The 23,346-nt window shown below is 38.2% G+C and overlaps 1 protein-coding gene across 4 annotated transcripts in view; it reads right to left on the bottom strand.

Moving 5' to 3' along the window:
• Positions 1-633: 633 nt before the first annotated feature.
• Positions 634-23,346, bottom strand: part of DIAPH2 (diaphanous related formin 2) — an 868,194-nt gene continuing 845,481 nt past the window's right edge. For all 4 annotated transcript variants that reach the window (XM_057538261.1, XM_057538259.1, XM_057538260.1 and 1 more), the window contains one exon: positions 634-1,605. Coding sequence is in view for 3 of the 4 variants with exons in the window: in XM_057538259.1 (XP_057394242.1) it covers positions 1,541-1,605 (65 nt within the window). In the remaining variant the exon portion in view is untranslated. The remainder of the gene's footprint in view (positions 1,606-23,346) is intronic.

The following is a 23,346-nucleotide window of genomic DNA, read 5'->3' as shown; positions in this document are numbered from 1 at the left end:
CTTGGTTATATTATCTCAGGGAGTGACTTGCCAAGCCAGTCACTTGTTCTTTCTGAATGTCTATAATGTGCTTTGGAGGAAGTAGAAATAGGATTTTCTTTATAAGAAATATACATATAAGAAATCTTTTACAATAATCACAATCATCTGCATGGATTAGTCCAGAGAAGTTGTACCACATTATTACAATGCATTTTAAAAAATAATAGACAGTTAGTTAAGTATAACTTTTTCTCCCTCATCTATTTAAGAAAAATGTAGAGCCTGTTTTTTCCTCCTAGAGTTGTTTTGGCAGCATCATTTGAATTTGTTACTATAAGGTAAATAAGTATGATGATGATTGAGAAGTTCACTTAGTCACTGGGATGTGGAATTATTGTAGCAGGAGATATAAATATATACACATATATACAGATACATACATATAATTTCTTTTTCTTCTTCAGATCACCATGGTGGAACTGGAAAGGGGAGTAGAAAGGCAGATAAAACAACTGACCTTTCGGACAGTTTTCTGCTGCCTCCTGCGGAGGGGAATCTTTTTCCCCTCAGGTCTCCTAGAACTCTATTCCCTGCCTTCAAGGGGGTTGTGGGAGAAAGAAGCAATAGAGAGAAGAAATAAACCATGGAGAATAGAGAGCAGTATTTACCTTTAAAAATCTGAATAAAGGTAACAGAATTTGCAGGTTCAGCCCTAGCATAAACATTACAATGTGAGGTTTTTCTCAAAAACAGCCATATAAAGTATATGTATAAAGTAGATATATGTGCATAATTAGAAAATACCTCTTTAAATAAAGTTTAAATCACTTTCTCTAACTGCTTCTGTTAAACTTTTTGGCTTATTTTTAGCAATGATAAGTGCCTGCAATATCATGCTGAAACTCTAGATTAATGATAAGTTTAATTTCAGCCGAAGCAGATGAATCCATCAACTTTCACTTGAGATAAGATTCTAAGTAACTTGACGGGGGGGTGAAGCAGTACTTTTTCTGAGTTTCCAAAAAAATGGCTTCTTTTATAGAGTGTGCAATATCAGTGCCTTTCCAAACCATTAACACGCACATTTTCACTGGCCTTTTCCTTTTCTATATAACAGGAATCAGAAGTAGACACTGACTACTTCTATTCTTTTTCTTCTCTTTTCTTTTTTTTTTGGGGGGGGTGACTTCAAATTTGAGTAATATTATACATTTTTGACAGACTGAATGAATGGTTTTGAAAGTCTTTGGAACTCTTCAATTTCTTACACTTTTCATCATCACGGTCAGGCCACACACAGTAACAAATAATACACATCTTTACACTAAAAGGGAACGCATGTTTTATAATTCTGGTAATTAATTGTGTTCATATTAGTATAATTGTGGGAGGAGTCTTGCAATAGCTTTACATATGCACGCTATTGCATCCAGCTTAGCTTGATCTTTGCAGAAATGTACTTATTTCCTCTCCATCCCTTGAGTGCATGTTTTGTTCTTCCCAAAATGTATGATTTTGTTTACTTAAGAAGTATTTTCATATTCTTTGGCATCAGGAATCACTTAGATGAGATAGCTCCATTGTGGCGAGAGCGTGACCTTTCCAAAGGTACTCGTCTGTTATCTGTAAGACAAAGAGAAAAAGAACCAAAAACATGGTGAGCTTTAGATCCCAGCTGTTACGTGATGTCAGGTTGAGAGAGGTTTTCAAACAGTCCTGAAAAATCACTTCAAATGAATATGTAAATAAGTAACAAGGAGCCAAGATCTGAGGAGTTCATGCTGCAGCTCCCAGGCTGAGTTCAAGAGTTTGCAATCAGCATTAAATGACTTTTCTTGGTAAGTGAAGTCAGAGTGATAAAAGAAATGGAAGAATTCGCTCAAGCACAGTCCCCTTGGAAATAGCAGGCGACAACAAAATTCCTTGGTAAAGATGTTAAATTGAAAGGCTCTATGTACAGTGCCTTTTGTTGGAAAGCACTTCAATTCCCCATGAGTTTTCAATCTGTATGTTGGCTATCTCTAGAGCACACCAGCGTGGGCAGAGCAAAAAAGAGTTTTTATTTTTTACAATGATTGCAATATATGGCAATCAAATCAACTACCAAGTCTTTGCCTGATTATGTGATGTAAACAAATTCAATACATTATATAGTCATTATGGGACTGAATAATGAATAGGTCCCATTCCCCTCACCCGTCACAGGAAAAATAATCACTGTAGAGAGAACTGTTGGCACAAAGCTTGGAAAGCAAAGTTTAAAAGCATTGAAAGTTGCTGAAAATAGTTTTAGCTTTAATAGGAAAAAGGTTTACAACTCTGCATTGTGATGATCACTACTATGTTATTATCACCTCTGTTTTATGCTCAGCTTAAATGCAACTGATGTCGGTGAAAATCCCTTTCTGACAAAAGCATAATGCACTTAGATTCTCTATTTAGAATGAGACTAGGTCCCTAGAAATAATGACAACTACCAGCACTTACTTACACTCGTTAATTTGCTAATTCACACAACATCCCCGGGAGGTAAGCGCATTTCATTCTATCCTATTATCTCTGCTTTAGTGATGAAGGTTACACAGCAAATCAATGGTATGACAGGGGATTATAATGCAAAGTTAACGCCTAAATGTCAGGCCTGCTTTGTTCAGAGGTAGATGTTGGGGCCTCCCAGGCTCCTACTCATTTCCTCCCTAAGATCATACCCAAGGAACACGTTCTGCCTGTCCCATGGGGAGGATGGACCGTGAGAAATGTTGAGGTTTTGCCATGGGATCTTTCTCATCTGTGCTAGTGTTTCTTGAGTGATTCCGGGTAGTCTATGGTCAGTACACAGAGTAAAAGCTAACTGGCCTCCATAACCTTGGCCTCATTAACACCACAGAATGAGTGCACTGAACCAACCAGCCATAAGCTCAAAGTGCCTTATAATGCAATAATATCACTGAGAGGTGAGAAAGAAAGAGATATTTTCTCTATTCAGAGATATATCTGAGTGATGGATTATTTGGGCATCCTTTTAAAGATACCATTAAAAAATCCATTATTTAGTTTGTGATATGGATCACAATTCAGCTAAAAATGTAAAGATAACATTCCTAGATAAAGGGCTTATTACTTAGATGTCACTGGTTTGCATACAGATTGGTTTGGGACTTCTTAGAAGACATTTACAAATTAGATTATAATATGATGGCTACCATTGCATCGCTAGCATTTAAGTATTCAGTGTTAAAGCTATCAGATGTGAGAATGATGGTACCATTCACAGAGGATTGTCCCAGCTCAGAAAAAAAGGCTTGTGCCTTGGTGGTCCTACACACTAAGGTCAGCTGGCATTACCACTCACTCCAGGAATGCTATTGGTACCCCATACCACCACTACTGCCCACTGGATTCAAGCGACATACCACATACAAAAACCTAGCCTTGCAGCAGTAAATGAAGTGATGACAGGATTCACATCAACCTGCAACTTTCTTGGTAGCATCTGGTGTGAGAAAATAAACTTTCAAGTCAAAAATGAACTGGGGAACGGACACTGAAACTTTTGGAAGGCAGGATAAACACTGGTTGACGGCCCAAATCCAGCTCTTGGCATACACAAAAGAGAATTATTCTATATTTCGTCCCTTCCTCTCTCCCTCTCCCTCTCTCCCTCCCTTCCTTCTCTTTGTCTCTCTCTCTTTAAATTTTTTTGGTACCTAATTGGTACCTATGTATATGAGATAATTATAAGTAGAAGCAATCCTGAAAGGCCAACACTTGTATTTTCGAAATGTCAACCTCCAACATTGTTTATGAGAAAATGACACTAGAAACAATGGCAGTGGGGGACCTTCAAGATGGCGTAGGAGTAAGACGTGGAGATCACCTTCCTCCCCACAAATACATCAAAAATACATCTACAATGTGGAACAACTCCTACAGAACACCTACTGAACGCTGGCAGAAGACCTCAGACTTCCCCAAAGGCAAGAAACTCCCCACGTACCTGGGTAGGGCAAAAGAAAAAAGAAAAAACAGAGACAAAAGAATAGGGACGGGACCTGCACATCTGGGAGGGAGCTGTGAAGGAGGAACAGTTTCCACACACTAGGAAGACCCTTCACTGGCGAGGACGGGGGGTGGGTGGGGAGGAAGCTTCGGAGCCATGGAGGAGAGCGCAGCAACAGGGGTGCAGAGGGCAAAGCGGAGAGACTCCCGCACAGAGGATCACTGCCAATGATCACTCACCGGCCTGAGAGACTTGTCTGCTCACCCACCAGGGAGGGTGGGGTCTGGGAGCTGAGGCTTGGGCTTCGGAGGTGAGACCCCCAGGGAGAGGACTGGGGCTGGCTGCGTGAACACAGCCTGAAGGAGGCTAGTGCACCACATCTAACTGGGAGGGAATCTGGGAAAAAGTATGGAACTGCCTAAGAGGCAAGAAATCATTGTTTTGCGGTACGCGAGGAGAGGAGATTCAGAACACCACCTAAATGAGCTTCAAAGACAGGCGCGAGCCATGGCCGTGCGGCTATCAGCGCGGACACCAGAGACGGGCATGAAACGCTAAGGCTCCTGCTGCTGCCACCAAGAAGCCTGTGTCAAGCACAAGTCACTATCCACACACCCCCACCCCAGGAGCCTGTGCAGCCCGCCAATGTCAGGGTTCCGTGATCCAGGGACAACTTCCCTGGAAGAACACACGGCACGCCTCAGGCTTTTACAAAGTCACGGCAGCCTCTGTCGCTGCAGGCTCGCCCCACATTCCAATTATGACTACCGTACCCCTCCCTCTCCCTGGTCTGAATGAGCAAGAGCACCCTCATCAGCTGCTGCTTTAACCCCCTCCTGTCTGGGCAGGGAACAGATGCCTGAGGGCAATGTACATGCAGAGATGGGGCCAAAACCAAAGCTGAACCCCAGGAGCTGTGTGAACAAAGAACAGAAAGGGAAATTTCTCCAGGCAGTCTCAGAGGCAGCAGATTAAATCCCCATAATCAACGTGATGTACTTGCATATGTGGAATACCTGAATAGACAATGAATTGTCCCAAAATTGAGGCAGTGGACTTCGGGAGCAACTGTAGACTTGGGGTTTGCAGTCTGTGACTGATTTGTTTCTGCTTTTTAATGTTTATCTTAGTTTAGTTTTTAGTGCTTGTTATCATTGGTGGATTTGTTTATTGGTTTGGTTGCTCTTTTCTTTTTTTATTTTAATAATTAAAAGAATTTTAAAATTATTTTTAATGTTTCTTTCTTTTTCTTTCTTTTTTTTTCCCTTTTTCTTCCAAGCTGTGTGGCTGACAGGGTCTCGGTGCTCTGGCCTGGTGTCAGGCCTGAGCCTCTGAGGTGGCAGAGCCGAGTTCAGGACATTGGACACCAGAAACCTCCTGGCCTCCCATAATATCAATCAGCGAGAGCACTCCCAGAGAACTCCGCCTCAATGCTAAGACCCACCTCCACCCAATGGCCAGCAAGCTCCAGTGCTGGATGCCCCATGCCAAAGAACTAGCAAGACAGGAACACAACCCCACCCATTAGCAGAGAGGCTGCCTAAAGTCATACTAAGTTCACAAACACCCCAAAACACACCATGGGATGCGGCCCTGCTCGCCAGAAACACAAGATCCAGCCCCACCCACCAGAACACAGGTACCAGTCCCCTCCACCAGGAAGCCTACACAACCCACTGAACCAACCTCACCCACTGAGGGCAGACACCAAAAACAATGGGAACTACAAACCTGCAGCCTGCACAAAGGAGACCCCAAACACAGTAAGCTAAACAAAATGAGAAGACAGAGAAACACACAGCAGATGAAGGAGCAAGGTAAAAACCCACCAGAGCAAACAAATGAAGATGAAATAGGCAGTCTGCCTGAAAAAGAATTCATAGCAAGGGTAGTAAAGATGATCCAAAACCTTGGAAATAGAATGGAGAAAATAAAAGAAGCGTTTAACAAGGACCTAGAAGAACTAAAGACCAAACAAACAATGATGAACAACACAATAAATGAAATTAAAAATTCTCTAGAAGGAATCAATAGCAGAATGACTGACGCAGAAGAACGGATAAGTGACCTGGAAGATAAAATAGTGGAAATACCACAGAGCATAATAAAGAAAAAAGAATGAAAAGATTGAGGACGGGTCTCAGAGACCTCTGGGACAACATTAAACGCACCAACATTCAACTTAAAGGGGTCTCAGAAGAAGAGAGAAAAAGAAAGGGACTGAGAAAATATTTGAAGAGATTATAGTTGAAAACTTCCCTAACATGGGAAAGGAAATAGTCAATCAAGTCCAGGAAGCACAGAGAGTCCCATACAGGATAAATCCAAGTAGAAACAGGTCAAGACACATATTAATCAAACTATCAAAAATTAAATACAAAGAAAAAATATTAAAAGCAGCAGGGGAAAAGCAACAAATAACATAAAAGAGAATCCCCACAAGGTTAAGAGCTGATCTTTCAGCTCAAACTCTGCAAGCCAGAAGGAAGTGGCAGGACATATTTAAAGTGAAGAAAGGGAAAAAAACTACAACCAAGATTACTCTATTCAGCAAGGATCTCATTCAGGTTTGATGGAGAAATTAAAAACCTTACAGACAAGCAAAAGTTAAGAGAATACAGCACCACCAAACCAGATTTACAACAAATGCTAAAGGAACTTTTCTAAGCAGGAAACACAAGAGGAGGAAAAGGCCTACAAAAACAAACCCAAAACAATTAAGAAAATGGTAATAGGAACATACATATCGATAATTACCTTAAATGAAAATGGATTAAATGCTCCAACCAAAAGACATAGACTGGCAGAATGGATACAAAAACAAGACCCGTATATACGCTGTCTACAAGAGACCCACTTCAGACCTAGGGACACATACAGACTGAAAGTGAGGGGACGGAAAAAGATATTCCATGCAAATGGAAATCAGAGAAAGCTGGAGTAGCAATTCTCATACCAGAGAAAATAGACTTTAAAATAAAGACTATTACAAGAGACAAAGAAGGACACTACATAATGATCAAGGGATCAATCCAAGAAGAAGATACAACAATTGTAAATATTTATGCACCCAACACAGGAGCACCACAATACATAAGGCAAATGTTAACAGTCATAAAAGGGGAAATTGACAGTAACACAATCATAGTAGGGGACTTTAACACCCCACTTTCACCAATGGACAGATCATCCAAAATGAAATAAATAAGGAAAGACAAGCTTTAAATGACACATTAAACAAGAGGGACTTCATTGATATTTATAGGACATTCCATCCAAAAACAACAGAATGCACTTTCTTCTCAAGTACTCATGGAGCATTCTTCAGGATAGATCATATCTTGGGTCACAAATCAAGCCTTGGTAAATTTAAGAAAACTGAAATCGTATCAAGTACCTTTACCAACCACAACGCTATGAGACTAGATATCAGTTACAGGAAAAAATTTGTAAAAAATACAAACACATGGAGGCTAAACAATACGCTACTAAATAACCAAGAGATCACTGAAGAAATCAAAGAGGAAATCAAAAAATACCTAGAGACAAATGCCAATGAAAACACGATGACCCAAAACCTACGGGATGCAGCAAAAGCAGTTCTAAGAGGAAAGTTTATAGCAATACAATCCTACCTCAAGAAAGAAGAAACATCTCAAATAAACAACCTAACCTTACACCTGAAGCAATTAGAGAAAGAAGAACAAAAAAACCCCCAAAGTTAGCAGATGGAAAGAAATCATAAAGATCACATCAGAAATACATGAAAAAGAAACGATAGAAACAAAGGCAAAGACCAATAAAACTAATAGCTGGTTCTGTGAGAAGATAAACAAAATTGATAAACCATTAGCCAGACTCATCAAGAAAAAAAGGGAGAAGACTCAAATCAACAGAATTTGAAATGAAAAAGGAGAAGTAACAACTGACACTGCAGAAATACAAAGGATTATGAGAGATTACTACAAGCAACTCTATGCCAATAAAATGGACAACCTGGAAGAAATGGACAAATTTTGAAAAAAGCACAACCTTCCGAGACTGAACCAGGAAGAAACAGAAAATATAAACAGACCAATCACAAGCACTGAAATTGAAACTGTGATTAAAAATCTTCCAACAAACAAAAGCCCAGGATCAGATGGCTTCACAGGCGAATTCTATCCAACATTTAGAGAAGAGCTAACACCTATCCTTCTCAAACTCTTCCAAAATATAGCAGATGGAGGAACACTCCCAAACTCATTCTACGAGGCCACCATCACCCTGATACCAAAACCAGACAAAGATGTCACAAAGAAAGAAAACTACAGGCCAATATCATTGATGAACATAGATGCAAAAATCGCCAACAAAATCCTAGCAAACAGAATCCAACAGCACATTAAAAGGATCATACACCATGATCAAGTGGGGTTTATCCCAGGAATGAAAGGATTCTTCAATATGCGAAAATCAATCAATGTGATACACCATATTAACAAACTGAAGGATGAAAACCATATGATCATCTCAGTAGATACAGAAAAAGCTTCGACAATATTCAACACCCTTTTATGATAAAAACTCTCCAGATAGTAGGCATAGAGGGAAACTTCCTCAACATAATAAAGGCCATATACGACAAACCCACAGCCAACATCATTCTCAATGGTGAAAAACTGAAACCATTTTCTCTAAGATCAGGAACAAGGCAAGGTTGCCCACTCTCACCACTATTATTCAACATAGTTTTGGAAGTTTTAGCCATGGCAATCAGAGAAGAAAAAGAAATAAAATGAATCCAAATTGGAAAAGAAGACGTAAAACTGCCACTGTTTGCAGATGACGATACTATACATAGAGAATCCTAAAGATGTTACCAGAAAACTACCAGAGCTAATCAATGAATTTGGTAAAGTAGCAGGATACAAAATTAATGCACAGAAATCTCTGGCATTCCTATACACTAACGACGAAAAATCTGAAAGAGAAATTAAGGAAACACTCCCATTTACCATTGCAACAAAAAGAATGCAATACCTCGGAATAAACCTACCTAAGGAGACAAAAGACCTGTATGCAGAAAACTATAAGACACTGATGAAAGAAATTAAAGATACAAATGGAGGAAGAGATATACCATGTTCTTGGATTGGAAGAATCAACATTGTGAAAATATACTACCGAAAGCAATGTACAGATTCAATGAAATCTCTATCAAACTACCAATGGCATTTTTCACAGAACTAGAACAAAAAATTTCACAATCTGTATGGAAACACAAAAGACCCCAAATAGTAAAAGCAGTGTTGAGAAAGAAAAATGGAGCTGGAGGAATCAGGCTCCCTGACTTCAGACTATACTACAAAGCTACAGTAATCAAGACAGTATGGTATTGGCACAAAAACAGAAATATAGATCAATGGAACAGGATAGAAAGCCCAGAGATAAAACCATGCACATATGGTCACCTTATTTTTGATAAAGGAGGCAAGAATATACAATGCAGAAAAGACAGCCTCTTCAATAAGTGGTGCTGGGAAAACTGGACAGCTACATGTAAAAGAATGAAATTAGAACACTCTTGAGCACCATACATAAAAATAAACTCAAAATGGATTAAAGACCTAAATGTAAGGCCAGACACTATCAAACTCTTAGAGGAAAACATAGGCAGAACACTGTATGACATAAATCACAGCAAGATCCTTTTTGACCCAACTCCTAGAGTAATGAAAATAAAGACAAAAATAAACAAATGGGACCTAATGAAACTTAAAAGCTTTTGCGCAGCCAAGGAGACCATAAACAAGACCAAAAGACAACCCTCAGAATGGGAGAAAATATTTGCAAATGAAGCAACTGACAAAGGATTAATCTCCAAAATATACAAGCAGCTCATGCAGCTCAATATCAAAAAAACAAACAACCCAATCCAAAAATGGGCAGAAGAGCAAATAGACATTTCTCCTAAGAAGACATACAGGTTGCCAACAAACACATGAAAGGATGCTCAACATCACTAATCATTAGAGAAATGCAAATCAAAACCACAATGAGGTATCACCTCACACCAGTCAGAATGGCCATCATCAAAAAATCTACAAACAATAAATGCTGGAGAGGATGTGGATGAGATGGAACCCTCTTGCACTGTTGGTGGGAATGTAAATGATACAGCCACTATGGAGAACAGTATGGAGGTTCCTTAAAAAACTAAAAATAGGACTACCATACGACCCAGCAATCCCACTACTGGGCATATACCCTGAGAAAACCATAGTTCAAAAAGAGTCATGTACCACAATGTTCATTGCAGCTCTACAATAGCCAGGACATGGAAGCAACCTAAGTGTCCATCAACAGATGAATGGATAAAGAATATGTGGCATATATATACAATGGAATATTACTCAGCCATAAAAAGGAATGAAATTGAGTTATTTGTAGTGAGGTGGATGGACCTAGAGTCTGTCATACAGAGTGAAGTAAGTCAGAAGCAAATACCGTATGCTAACACATATATATGGAATCTAAAAAAAAGGGTTCTAATGAACCTAGGGGCAGGACAGGAATAAAGACGCAGACGTAAAGAATGGACTTGAGGACACGGGGAGGGGGAAGGGTAAGCTGGGACGAAGTGAGAGAGTAGCACTGACATATATACACTACTAAATGTAAAATAGATAGCTAGTGGGAAGCAGCTACATCACACGGGGAGATGAGCTTGGTGCTTTGTGACCACCTAGAGGGGTGGGATAGGGAGGGTGGGGGGGAGATGCAAGAGGGAGGGGATATGGGGATATATGTATATATATAGCTGATTCACTTTGTTATACCGCAGAAATTAACACACCATTGTAAAGCAATTATACTCCAATAAAGATGTTAAAAAGAAGAGAAAAGAAACAATGCCAGCAATGAATGCTCTGGGTTTTTGTGATTTATTTACGATTCTCTGTATGTATTTTAAAAGTATTTTAGGTACAAAATATATTTATACTCTAGAGCTGTATGGATCAGGTAGAAGTGCAATTTGGATGATAATATGTTATATGTATATATAATATGGATATATATGAATATAAATATTCATCTCTTCTCACAGTCTAATAGCTCGCAATCTAATGATAGCAATTTTCATACTTGGATTCATGCCTTCTTGGAGGCAGAGATTGAGAATCATTGAATATTTAAAAATACAACTTCTATATTTATAGCATTAAATACTAATGGGTAAAAGATCAGTGGTTTGACCCTCATAAGGTCAGGACACATGGTTGGCATCAAATTTATGAGAAAAGAGCAAATGCTAGTTATTATTGCTGTTGGGGTGATGGAGTAATTTGGGTGGTTGTGAGAGTGATTGCACTTCCTATTTGGAAACATAGGTTAAGGAGGCAGGTGCCCATGTGATATGATTTGAGAGCTCCAGGAGCCCCAGACTGAACCAAATCCACTTTTCTACCCAGTCTTATTCTCCCAACACTGCTGATACTAGAGTAGCTTAGATGGAAAAACATAGGAGTCTCTCCTCCAAAAAGTCAATAGTTTAAAAAATATGTATTTACCTGAGGTGATGTGGAGTGCTTTGTTAATAAGTAGTGGCTTCCCTTTCCAATTTGCCTTGTTGTGTTTTTGGAAATGAAAGAGAGGAAGATGGGGGGAGGCATCAGGCTATGTGTGTATACTTGTTGGGGATATTGTGCAATGAGATACAGGAAAATACATTTCATCAGAGGTTGGGGGAACATGATTTGTCATAATGTTCCTCTGTTTCCATTTTCTGAATGCATGAGGTAACACAGTGAATAAGAAATCCTAGAGAGTCCAATGTATCCTCATGGTCTAAGAATTCATTAAGGGATTCTGTTGTTTGTAAACACAAGGATTAATGCAACAGTAGAGCCTGAGATGTCCATCCCAAGATGTACCCTCTAAATCCACCATAGTTGGGCATACATACCCTATCAGATTCTTTTTGGTCACCGAAGGCTTGATGCCCTATGTGAAGGTGAAAAGATTCTGACATTACAGACAGTAACCTGGTCATAGTGTGAAATTGAAGAGAGGGGAATAGTTACATGAAAATGTGCAGTCCATGGAGGAGGGGTGACCAAACCTAAAACAATATGCCAATCTGTCACAAAAAGAGAATATAAATACATGGTCCAGCTTTGACATGATTCTGCACATTGTGAATATCAGGTTAACCAGCTCAAACCACTTTCAAGCCTTTCTCCACTGTCATAAGAGCAAGAAGCTTTATGCTTTTTCTGAGCATAAATTGATTTGGCATTCATCTCAAAACCTTCCCAATGGAGTCCTGAGTGAATAGATTAAACCTGTTATTGTATTGCTCTAAAATTCATTCATGCAATCATTTATTCAACAACTATGTACAAAGCACATCATCCATAAAATACCTGAATGTCACAAAATTTCAGATCATACCTAAATCTAAACTGCTAATTTCCTTCCTACTGAAAACTTTGTCAAAGTGAGATAACTGAGGAATAAGCATATCATAGATAAAGCTTAAACAAAACGTGGTGTGAGATAGACCAAAGGACTCAAGCCTGTGGAATGTAACCTGGGAATGTTTAATTACTCCTCTAATAAAGTGAGTGTATGCCAAAGGTACAGAGCTGTGTGTTGTATATTGCATGAGTAGGTCAAGTTGAGATTGAAAACATGTGATAAAAAGACCATGTCCATTATTCATTTCCCCCCAGGCTAGGCATCCATCTGTTGTCTATGGAAGAACTGTTTCCTTCCTGGTGCTTCATAGGCACGTTAGATGTATCAACGTTGACCTAACACAATGCAACTATACCCTCCCAATAGGGTAACATAAAATAAGTGTGCCTGGCATATACTGCACATTGTGCTACAAAACATCCCGTTTTAATAATTAGTTGGCTAGAAAACAAAGGAAAAGAAAGCCTCTGCAATTTACTGTGAGCTTTCTTTTCTCCAAAACTCTTCAAAAATGATGGTGTGGCAGATTGACCATCAATGGACAGGCATTGTTTCCAGCAAAAAGAGCAAACAGAGGATGGGGTTTGCACAGCTCAGGCTAAGAAAACCAAGAAAACTTTAGGTTGCTTTGGGAAATGTCTATTGAGTAGCTATTTGTATGCCAAACACTGATGAAAGATAATTATTTTAGACTGTTATAGTGAAATCATATCATATGAACTTACATCTTTTTTCCCTTCTGTCCCATGATTCCAAAACGGTTTATGTTTTTTTCTGTGCTTTGGGGGATCCTGACTTGATACAGTTTCTCACTCACTAGAAACGACTGGAAGGAAAGTGGCAACAGAATTAGGCTTGGGCCTAACCTCTTGGTGGAGGACAGCCAGTTTGTTGGCTAGATTCGTTCTCTTCACTTACCAGAATAATGTCTTTAAAAAAAAAAAAAAAAAACAGGTGAGCTCGAACTATATATTCAAATTGGTGTTCTACTTTTTCATTTAACATTTTATTGTAGAAATTTTCCATGTCATTAAACTTCTGAAACATGATATTGAAAACATGATTTTTAATGGCCACATACTCTTCTTTTTATAAAAATATGTCACAATTTGGTTAACCATTTCTCTACTGTTGGACATGTAGGTTGCTTCCAAGTTTTTGCTATTATACAAAGCCTTGCAATGAATATCCTTGTAGTTTATATCTTATTATATACATCATGTGTAGAAGTGGCATTGTTAAGTATGCAAAATTAAGTCCCAATTGTATTCCACAATACTTGTATTAATTTAAATCCAATTGGCAGTAAGTAAATGAATTTGTCTGTCTTATTGTTGGGTATTAATTTTTTAAAAATGTGCTAATATGAAAAGTGACTAATGGCATCTGATTCTTTTGGCCCTTCTTCAAATCTTAGTAAAGTGGAAATTTTCATATGTTATTATCCATTTATATTTCTTCCTTTAAATGCTGGTCATATCCCTTGCCCAATAAATTGATCGATCTTTTACACTGTGATCCATTCCTTTATTGTTAACCTTAGGAAGTCTTTCTCTAGCCAGAGACATTTGATAAACATTCAACTATATCTCTTCTTCTTTTTTTAAAATGTATCTATTTATTTATTTATTTATTTTTGGCTGCGTTGGGTCTTCATTGCTGCGTACGCGGGCTTTCTCTAGTTGTGGTGAGCGGGGGTTACTCTTCATTGTGGTGTGCGGGCTTCTCATTGCGGTGGCTTCTCTTTGCTGCGGAGCACGGGATCTAGGCACGTGGGCTTCAGTAGTTGTGGCACGCGGGCTCAGTAGTTGTGGCTTGCAGGCTCTAGAGCGCAGGCTCAGTAGTTGTGGCGCACGGGCTTAGTTGCTCCGCGGCATGTGGGATCCTCCAGGACCAGGGCTCGAACCCGTGTCCCCTGCATTGGCAGGCAGATTCTTAACCACTGCGCCACCAGGGGAGTCCCAATATCTCTTCTCCTTTAAGGTTTGATTTTTTCTAACACTTATTTAAATGATCTAGAATTTATTTTGTTGTACAATGTCAGGTAAGTTTCCCCATTGCTTGCTTGCTTGCTTTTTTCCTTGCAAAGAGGAAATGGGTTGTTCCAGCATCATCTGTTGAATAATCGTGAATTTCTACATTGATTCATGATATTTCTTTTTTTGTTGTTTTTTTTAAAGATTTGTGTGTGTGTGTGTGTGTGTGTGTGTTAATATACATTTATTTATTTAATTTATTTATTTTTGGCTGTGCTGAGTCTTTGTTGCTGAACGCGGGCTTTCTCTAGTTGTGGCAAGTGGGGGGCTACTCCTCATTGTGGCGCACGGGCTTCTCATTGCGGTGGCTTCTCTTGTTGCGGAGCACAGGCTCTAGGCGCGTGGGCTCGGTAGTTGTGGCACACGGGCTTAGTTGCTCCACGGCATGTGGGATCTTCCCAGACCAGGGCTTGAACCTGTGTCCCCTGCGTTGGCAGGCAGATTCTTAACCACTGTGCCACCAGGGAAACACTATGATATTTCTTTTTTATATATTAAATTATCTATGCTAGGGTACATTTCTGTTCCATTGACTTAAGTATTTTTCCAACTATTTTTGTGCCAATGACTTCTGATTTCATTATTTGTCTCATAATATGTTTTAATACCTAGTGGAGATAATCCTCTATAATTTATATTTTCATTTCAAACATGTATTTTTAGGGCACATTTTAGAACTCTACATCATGCTATAATCACAAAACAACTTGAAAACAATACAGTTTGACAAACAAACCCAATAGGTACTAACTAGGCTATCCTAGTAAGGCTAGGCAGATGTCTATTTCCTGAGTGCCAATGAGTCAAGTGACTCTAAAGTCCCTAACGATGTTTTTAAGAGTTCTCCTCAGTTCTTCATTTTCTTAAAGACTTAATAAGCCTCTTTCCCTGTCTTCTGACACTTTTTTTTTTTTTTCCTGCTGGCTAACCACTTTTCTTCTGAAAATACAGCACAGGCCAGCACTAAGGAAAAGAGCATCACCAATTCTACTTAGAGATTTTATAATACACTTATTCTCATTATTTTTGCTTCGTCAAAATTTTGAATAATTGGAGTTAAATGTATAGTTTTGTTGTTGATAAAGTGTAGTGCCTCTAGCTTGTAAACCTTATTTTCTCATATATTTTATATGTTTTACAAATTTGGTTTCCACTAGATACCACAGGTGATAAAATATATTAAATTCTTTTATTCCAACAGAATTGTATACACAGGGTGCTAGTGCAAAAATGCATGCCTAGAAGCCAACCAATTACCTCTACTTAAATAGTTCTAACCCTATTCTAATCTCAGTGACATCGTAATGTTTTCAAAACTAGAAACAGGCCATGTTATGTAATCTATATCCTTCACTACATGCAAATAAATCCACGCAAAGAAAACAGAAACCCAGATTACCATGGTAGTTCAGGTCAGCAGAAGAGATGAAAGTTATTTTAACGAGGATGGTAATGGAAAGCAATAATGTTAAAGTAGTTCAGAGGCTACTGTGACTATAGACACACAACTCCCATTAACTGTAATTGGAGTTAAGCACATGTAATGATAACAAAATAGACCCCTAAATATCTTTCCAATTGGAAAATAAGCAAATGTGTTCCAGGAAACAGCATGCCTTTGTGTAGAAAATACAGTATTCTAATTGAGATGCACAAATTATTTTCACATTGATATTGCTCAGGGTATGATGGCATTTTTCCTATGCTTGGGGATGTAGATCTGCTCTAGGTAACATCTGTACAAAGAATGCCTTTCTTTTTCTTAATGCTCAGCATTCGTTATGTTATTAAAGGAAAAGTCTCAATAGTTGCAATGGATTTATTATTATTAATTCAGTAGCTTGTTATCAGCATGAAACTCTGCTGTGCTGGGGAAAAACAAATTATATTTTACAAAACCGCAGTAGTGAGATTAAATCACTTTTCTATATTTCACTTTCTTCTTATCCTCCCTGCCTGGTAGTAACTTGACTATCTCTATTATGAACCTCATATTTTGCAAACTATCAAGTCTCGTAGTAATATAAAGGTACATTATCAAACAAACTCAATTATAGCAACTTTAAGAAGACTGAAATACGTGATAAAAGTAAAACCACATAGTACAATAATATTACTTCAAGGCATTAAAAACTTAATCCATGTTAAGCTACAAATGTAGAAAATATGCAATGCTTACTTTTATCTGTCATAAACATGATATCTTCATAACATGTACAACCAACCTCTTGGGATTTTAAATGACTAGTATTTACCTAATTGATAACTTGAGTATTTCAAGGGATTTTGGAAAAGTATGGCACAGAAAAAATAAAATCAGTATATTCAGTATCTCAACTGCCACAGACCTTGCCATCGATTATCTTTGGACTCAATGTCAAAGCTAATGAACAGGATTTTTTAAAATGTCCTTGGTTTTATTTATTGGCCATGCATTATGTTCGCTTCTTCACTAGGAAATGCAATCGGGCCCTAAGACAAATTTTCTACGAGGTTGAAAGTCTGATGACAATGCCGGCCTATCTGGAAAATACGGGAAAGGGCGACAAATAAAAATGTGAATAATGTTAGAAAATAGTTGGAAAAGCTCCCAAGTATATTAGATATGTGAAACTTGCGTTAAAGAGCAAACCAGCAGAAACTACACAAACTGTAACAGAACCGCTCAGGTGTCTATCACAGTGGGTTACACACAGTGGTTTCTCAAAAACTGTCTGTTGATTAAGTAATAATCCAATCATTAGCAATGAATCAGGAACTGGTCCTGCAAATTCACCTTCCACTATACTGCTTACACACAGGGCATTAATTTGCCATTAATATAGGCAAAGGTAAGAAAATGCTCCCTTCCTCCCTTTCATCCACCCACAAATTTTTACTGAATAAAATATCTGCAGAGTACCATAATAAGCACCCTTATAAGTTATTAGGAAGGAAAGGATAAATGTACAAACAACTATAACATGAAACTAACTACATGTCTCTTATAGCACCTCTTACAGTCTACGTACAATGGAGGTTAAGAGAAGAGAAAAATCATATCCTCTGAGTGTAGAAGTTGGGGGGTCAGGGAAAACTTCATCCCAGTTAGCCCTTAACAGATAGGTGGGACTTCAACAAGAGGAAATAGAAGTGTAGCTGTTAATTTTTGATTAGAAAAAGTGAGTTCTGGTTCCTTATACTGCTGACTATTTTAATTACCAAATTTTTCCTATTTGGGGGGCATGAAAAGCAATGGATGTATAAAGGGAGAATCAGAATTTCTATACATTTCTATACATTTTTTTCTAGGACATGGAGGAAAATAATGATAGGGAATGCACCAAACTGGTCAGATTTGTAGTGTTTCCGTAAACACGTGATTTTAGTTTTAATGGTATTTAAAAAAACAATCCTGAATGATTTACAGAGAAGACAGCAGTTTTGTTTCAAAACAAACAAATAAACAAACAACCCAGAAAAAGCCCACAACAAAACCACCCAGCAGAAATGAGGTCCTCTGGCGTCATCTGGTTAGGTTCTGTTGTTGAAGCCTAGCTAGCACTATTAAGAGTGGCAGCAGAAGAGCTGATCAAGGCAAACAGATTGCAGTGACCTGGGCCAAGAGTACTTGGCAAGATGAGAGCTTGAGCAACCATTTGGGTTGATGCAGATAAACTAACTGTTAAATGACAATGCGGATACAGGGTCATTCATTCCTACCACCTGTCATCTCTGTGTCTTTCTATTCCACGTGTGACAGAGATCCCTATGACTAAGAACGTTAGGCATCAGCCATTTCTCTAACTTTGATCATATGATGGACAATCCTCTGTCATTTTCTGTGGCAGTTGTTTGTGATCTACCTGAGCTTTGTTGCTGATATGCTGACCTAGAATATATTTACCTGTCATCTGCTTCTGTTTCTAAATCATTCTAAGACTATATATCTACTCTTTTAGTTTTTAACGTGTGCAACCTATCTCTTGGGTCTGGGCTACCTGATTCTTGCTGATGATGGAAGTTTGAAAGTAATCAGCCCAACTCCCCAGCTTCAGTAGCCCTGGGTACTCTGGGGCTATGTAAGCTCGCTGGCTTCTACAGCAAGGCAGAAATGGCAGGCTTTCCCCTGCATACTTCCATTTCCCAAAGGACAGGATCACAGAACTATCCCACTAACTATGATTTTGAGGAGAGAAGATATTAAGCTACAACTTACAATCCGTGAGACTATAAACAGGTGCTTCCTATTTGTAGTGTTCCCCATGCTAGCCTGTGCTTAATTACTTAACCAGTTGTATGGACAAAGGCAACCTGTATGGGTAATATCACAGACACTTTAGCAGCTGCCAGTGCCATTGTTTTAAAATATAAACTGTCCCTTAAGGTAGAAGCCAGTCAGCAGTTGTTTTAAATATGAGCAATTAGGACAGAGTTAAAACACAGCTTCTCAATGCCATATTCATAACTGACAGAAGTGCCTTTGTAATTGTAGTTTCTAAGGCAATCTATCTATTCACAACCCAAGTGCTGGCTGAGCCTTTAGATGATAAAAAATGGTTACTGACTAGCAACTTATCCCTCACACAAGAAGTCTCAAAGAACCCTTCCTGATGTTTAAGTCTACTGGAATAAAGCCAGTCCTCACATTATCAGACAAATATATAAATATGGATGGCTGTACATCAATGTTCTTTGCAACATTGTTTATACTAGCGAAAATCATAAAAAGTCTATCTGTCCATCATGGGATTCGATAAATAAAGGATGGGACCCACATACACTAGGATACAATGCAGCCATTTCTAAATTATCATATAGATCTACATGTACTTGACAGAAAGAGGCCCACATTATAAACTGAAAAGGCAAGTTACAAAAGAGTATATCATATTCTTAGTCTGAAAAAAATATAATTTTTAGAAGTTGGAAGGCTATCTACCAATAAAAACAGTGGTTATCTCTGAATGGTGAGATCATGTTTTCTTTTTTATATTTTTCCATGTCTGAATTTTTGGCATTGAGCATGATTAACTTGGTAAATTAGGGAAGCAACCTAGGTAGGACGTAAAATTTTTAGCCTTCAGAGCAAAAGCACATACTGTTCTCAACTTAAAGGGCAGTTTAGGATTCAATAATCTGCATGAATTCTCTGTTGATAACACCATCACTAAGTACACTATAATGGGGGGGAAAAAAAAGACCAGTCAGGTACTATTTTCTGCTTTGTTTAAAAAAGGGCCACAGGATGTTCCCCAGTCAGAAAGTAATGACTTACAAGTAGGCTGGTTTTAGGGCACAAATAAATTTGTCTTCATATACTGTTGTCATTTATAAAAGGATATTATGAATCTTAGATTCTAAATTCTAAAAGTTGGAGTCTTAAGAAGTGAGTGTAGACATTGCCTATCCAAAAAGATAGGTATAAATTCAGAAGGATGAGGAGGTATGTCATGGCATCATCTGGAGAGTTTTACTCCAATGGTAAAATCAAATGAGACTTAAAAATTCCTTTCAGCAACATGTTACCAGTAAATGACAAATTAAAAATAAAGTCTGTCCTTTGATGGGGGACAATACTGACCCATTTTCAATAAGACATACATACTGGGTTATTCTTCCTGGTTAATGCAGGCGGTGTGAGGTTGGAGAGGGGAGTCTTGGCACAAAGCATCATTATACCCTTTCTTACTACATTTGTACTAGAGCAACAAATGAGGATGGGATAAAGTAAAGCTAACTGGTATATGTAGTCTTTGAACGTATTAATGTAGATTACTAGACTCAGTTTTCTAATGAAATGGGCTACCCTCATATTTATGCATCTGCAAAAATGATTCTTCCTAAACATGTCTCCTAATCTGCAAATAATAATGGTACATACATTGTAGGGTGTTAACAGAATGAGATAATCTAGTACTTGGCCCATATTAACCTTTTGATAGATGTAAAACACACACACACACACACACACACACACACACACACATCAGTCAACAATCCTCAAGCAAAAAGTGGTTTCTACCTTTAATGGTTATTTATAATTTTGTATTACAAAGTCCTCAGTGTATGACCATATGGGTTCAAATCTTTGTTCCACTGCTTAATAGCAATGTTTTCCTAAACTTATTTTCCCATTTGTGAACATGAAAATAATATTTAAATACCTACCTAAGAGGATAGTTACAAGAACAAAATGAGGCAATAACGTAAAAGGACCAGAATGGTACCTGACAGAGTAAAAGCTTAACATTTTCATATTTGATATTGTAAGAGTCACATTCTACAGATTTCAGCATCAAGATCTTATTATACTTTTGAAAGTCTAGACAGCCTCATTATGGAGACTATGACATGTTTTAGCCAGTTTGGGGACAATGGATAAGATGCAAACATATGTTTATAAAAGTCTTTTTCAGATTAGCATATAAAAACAAAGACTAATAAAGATCAGTTAGGAAATCAGAATTTATCAAGGTTCTGACTTTTTATTTATTTCACAAGTGGTCATGAGCGAGGGTATTTCTTATGCTCTTGGGAAGCAATGAAAATCTTTTATAGCAATTTATTTATTTTTCTTATTGTCATCCCATGAGTAGAGAAATGTTGCCAGGCTTTCTACTACATCTCTGCTTTAGGATTCTAGTTGTCTGGACAGATTTGTCCCCTAGGGTAGGAAGAGATTATTTCTAGAGATTCTACGCTGGCTTGAACGATGCATCTAGTAAAACCAATCACTCATTTTTTTTCCCCCCTAGGACAGCAGATTTTTTTTTTTTAACATCTTTATTGGAGTATAATTGCTTTACAATGTTGTGTTAGTTTCTGCTGTACAACAAAGTGAATCAGTTATACATATACATATATCCCCATATCTCCTCCCTCTTGCATCTCCCTCCCACCCTCCCTATCCCACCCCTCTAGGTGGTCACAAAGGACCGAGCTGATCTCCCTGTGCTATGCGGCTGCTTCCCACTAGCTATCTATTTTACGTTTGGTAGTGTATATATGTCCATGCCACTCTCTCACTTTGTCACAGCTTACCCTTCCCCCTCCCCATATCCTGAAGTCCATTCTCTAGTAGGTCTGTGTCTTTATTCCCGTCTTACCCCTAGGTTCTTCATGACGTTTTTTTTTTTTTCCCTTAGATTCCATATAATATGTGTTAGCATACGGTATTTGTTTTTCTATTTCTGACTTACTTCACTCTGTATGACAGACTCTAGGTCCATCCACCTCACTACAAATAACTCAATTTCGTTTCTTTTTATGGCTGAGTAATATTCCATTTTATATATATGCCACATATTCTTTATCCATTCATCTGTCGATGGACACTTAGGTTGCTTCCATGTCCTGGCTATTGTAAATAGAGCTGCAATGAACATTGTGGTACATGACTCTTTTTGAATTATGGTTTTCTCAGGGTATACGCCCAGTAGTGGGATTGCTGGGTCGTATGGTAGTTCTATTTTTAGTTTTTTAAGAAACCTCCATACTGTTCTCCATAGTGGCTGTATCAATTTACATTCTCACCAACAGTGCAAGAGGGTTCCCTTTTCTCCACACCCTCTCCAGCATTTATTGTTTCTAGATTTTTTGATGATGGTCATTCTGACTGGTGTGAGATGATATCTCATTGTAGTTTTGATTTGCATTTCTCTAATGATTAATGATGTTGAGCATTCTTTCATGTGTTTGTTGGCAATCTGTATATCTTCTTTGGAGAAATGTCTATTTAGGTCTTCCGCCCATTTTTGGATTGGGTTGTTTGTTTTTTTGTTATTGAGCTGCATGAGCTGCTTGTATATTTTGGAGATTCATCCTTTGTCAGTTGCTTCATTTGCAAATATTTTCTCCCATTCTGAGGGTTGTCTTTTGGTCTTGTTTATGGTCTCCTTGGCTGTGCAAAAGCTTTTAAGTTTCCTTAGGTCCCATTTGTTTATTTTTGTTTTTATTTCCATTCCTCTAGGAGCTGGGTCAAAAAGGATCTTGCTGTGATTTATGTCATAGAGTGTTCTGCCTATGTTTTCCTCTAAGAGTTTGATAGTGTCTGGCCTTACATTTAGGTCTTTAATCCATTTTGAGTTTATTTTTGTGTATGGTGCTCAGGAGTGTTCTAATTTCATTCTTTTACATGTAGCTCTCCAGTTTTCCCAGCACCACTTATTGAAGAGGCTGTCTTTTCTCCACTGTATATGCTTGTCTCCTTTATCTAAGATAAGGTGACCATATGTGCGTGAGTTTATCTCTGGGCTTTCTATCCTGTTCCATTGATCTATATTTCTGTTTTTGGGCCAGTACCATACTGCCTTGATTACTGTAGCTTTGTAGTATAGTCTGAAGTCAGGGAGCCTGATTCCTCCAGCTCCATTTTTCTTTCTCAAGATTGCTTTTACTATTCGGGGTCTTTTGTGTCTCCATACAAATTGTGAAATTTTTTGTTCTAGTTCTGTGAAAAATGCCAGTGGTAGTTTGATAGGGATTGCATTGAATCTGTAGACTGCTTTGGGTAGTAGAGTCATTTTCACAATGTTGATTCTTCCAATCCAAGAACATGGTATATCTCTCCATCTATTTGTATCATCTTTAATTGCTTTCATCAGTGTCTATAATTTTCTGCATACAGGTCTTTTGTCTCCTTAGGTAGGTTTATTCCTAGATATTTTATTCTTTTTGTTGCAGTGGTAAATGGGAGTGTTTTCTTAATTTCACTTTCAGATTTTTCATCATTAGTGTATAGGAATGCAAGAGATTTCTGTGCATTCATTTTGTATCCTGCTACTTTACCAAATTCATTGATTAGCTCTAGTAGTTTTCTGGTAGCCTCTTTAGGATTCTCTATGTATAGTATCATGTCATCTGCAGACAGTGGCAGCTTTACTT

The sequence above is a fragment of the Balaenoptera acutorostrata genome, chromosome X (genome assembly GCF_949987535.1).
Source record: "Balaenoptera acutorostrata chromosome X, mBalAcu1.1, whole genome shotgun sequence".
In the NCBI taxonomy this organism is placed as follows: Eukaryota; Metazoa; Chordata; class Mammalia; order Artiodactyla; family Balaenopteridae; genus Balaenoptera; species Balaenoptera acutorostrata.
This window is presented reverse-complemented; position numbering and strand designations above follow the sequence as displayed.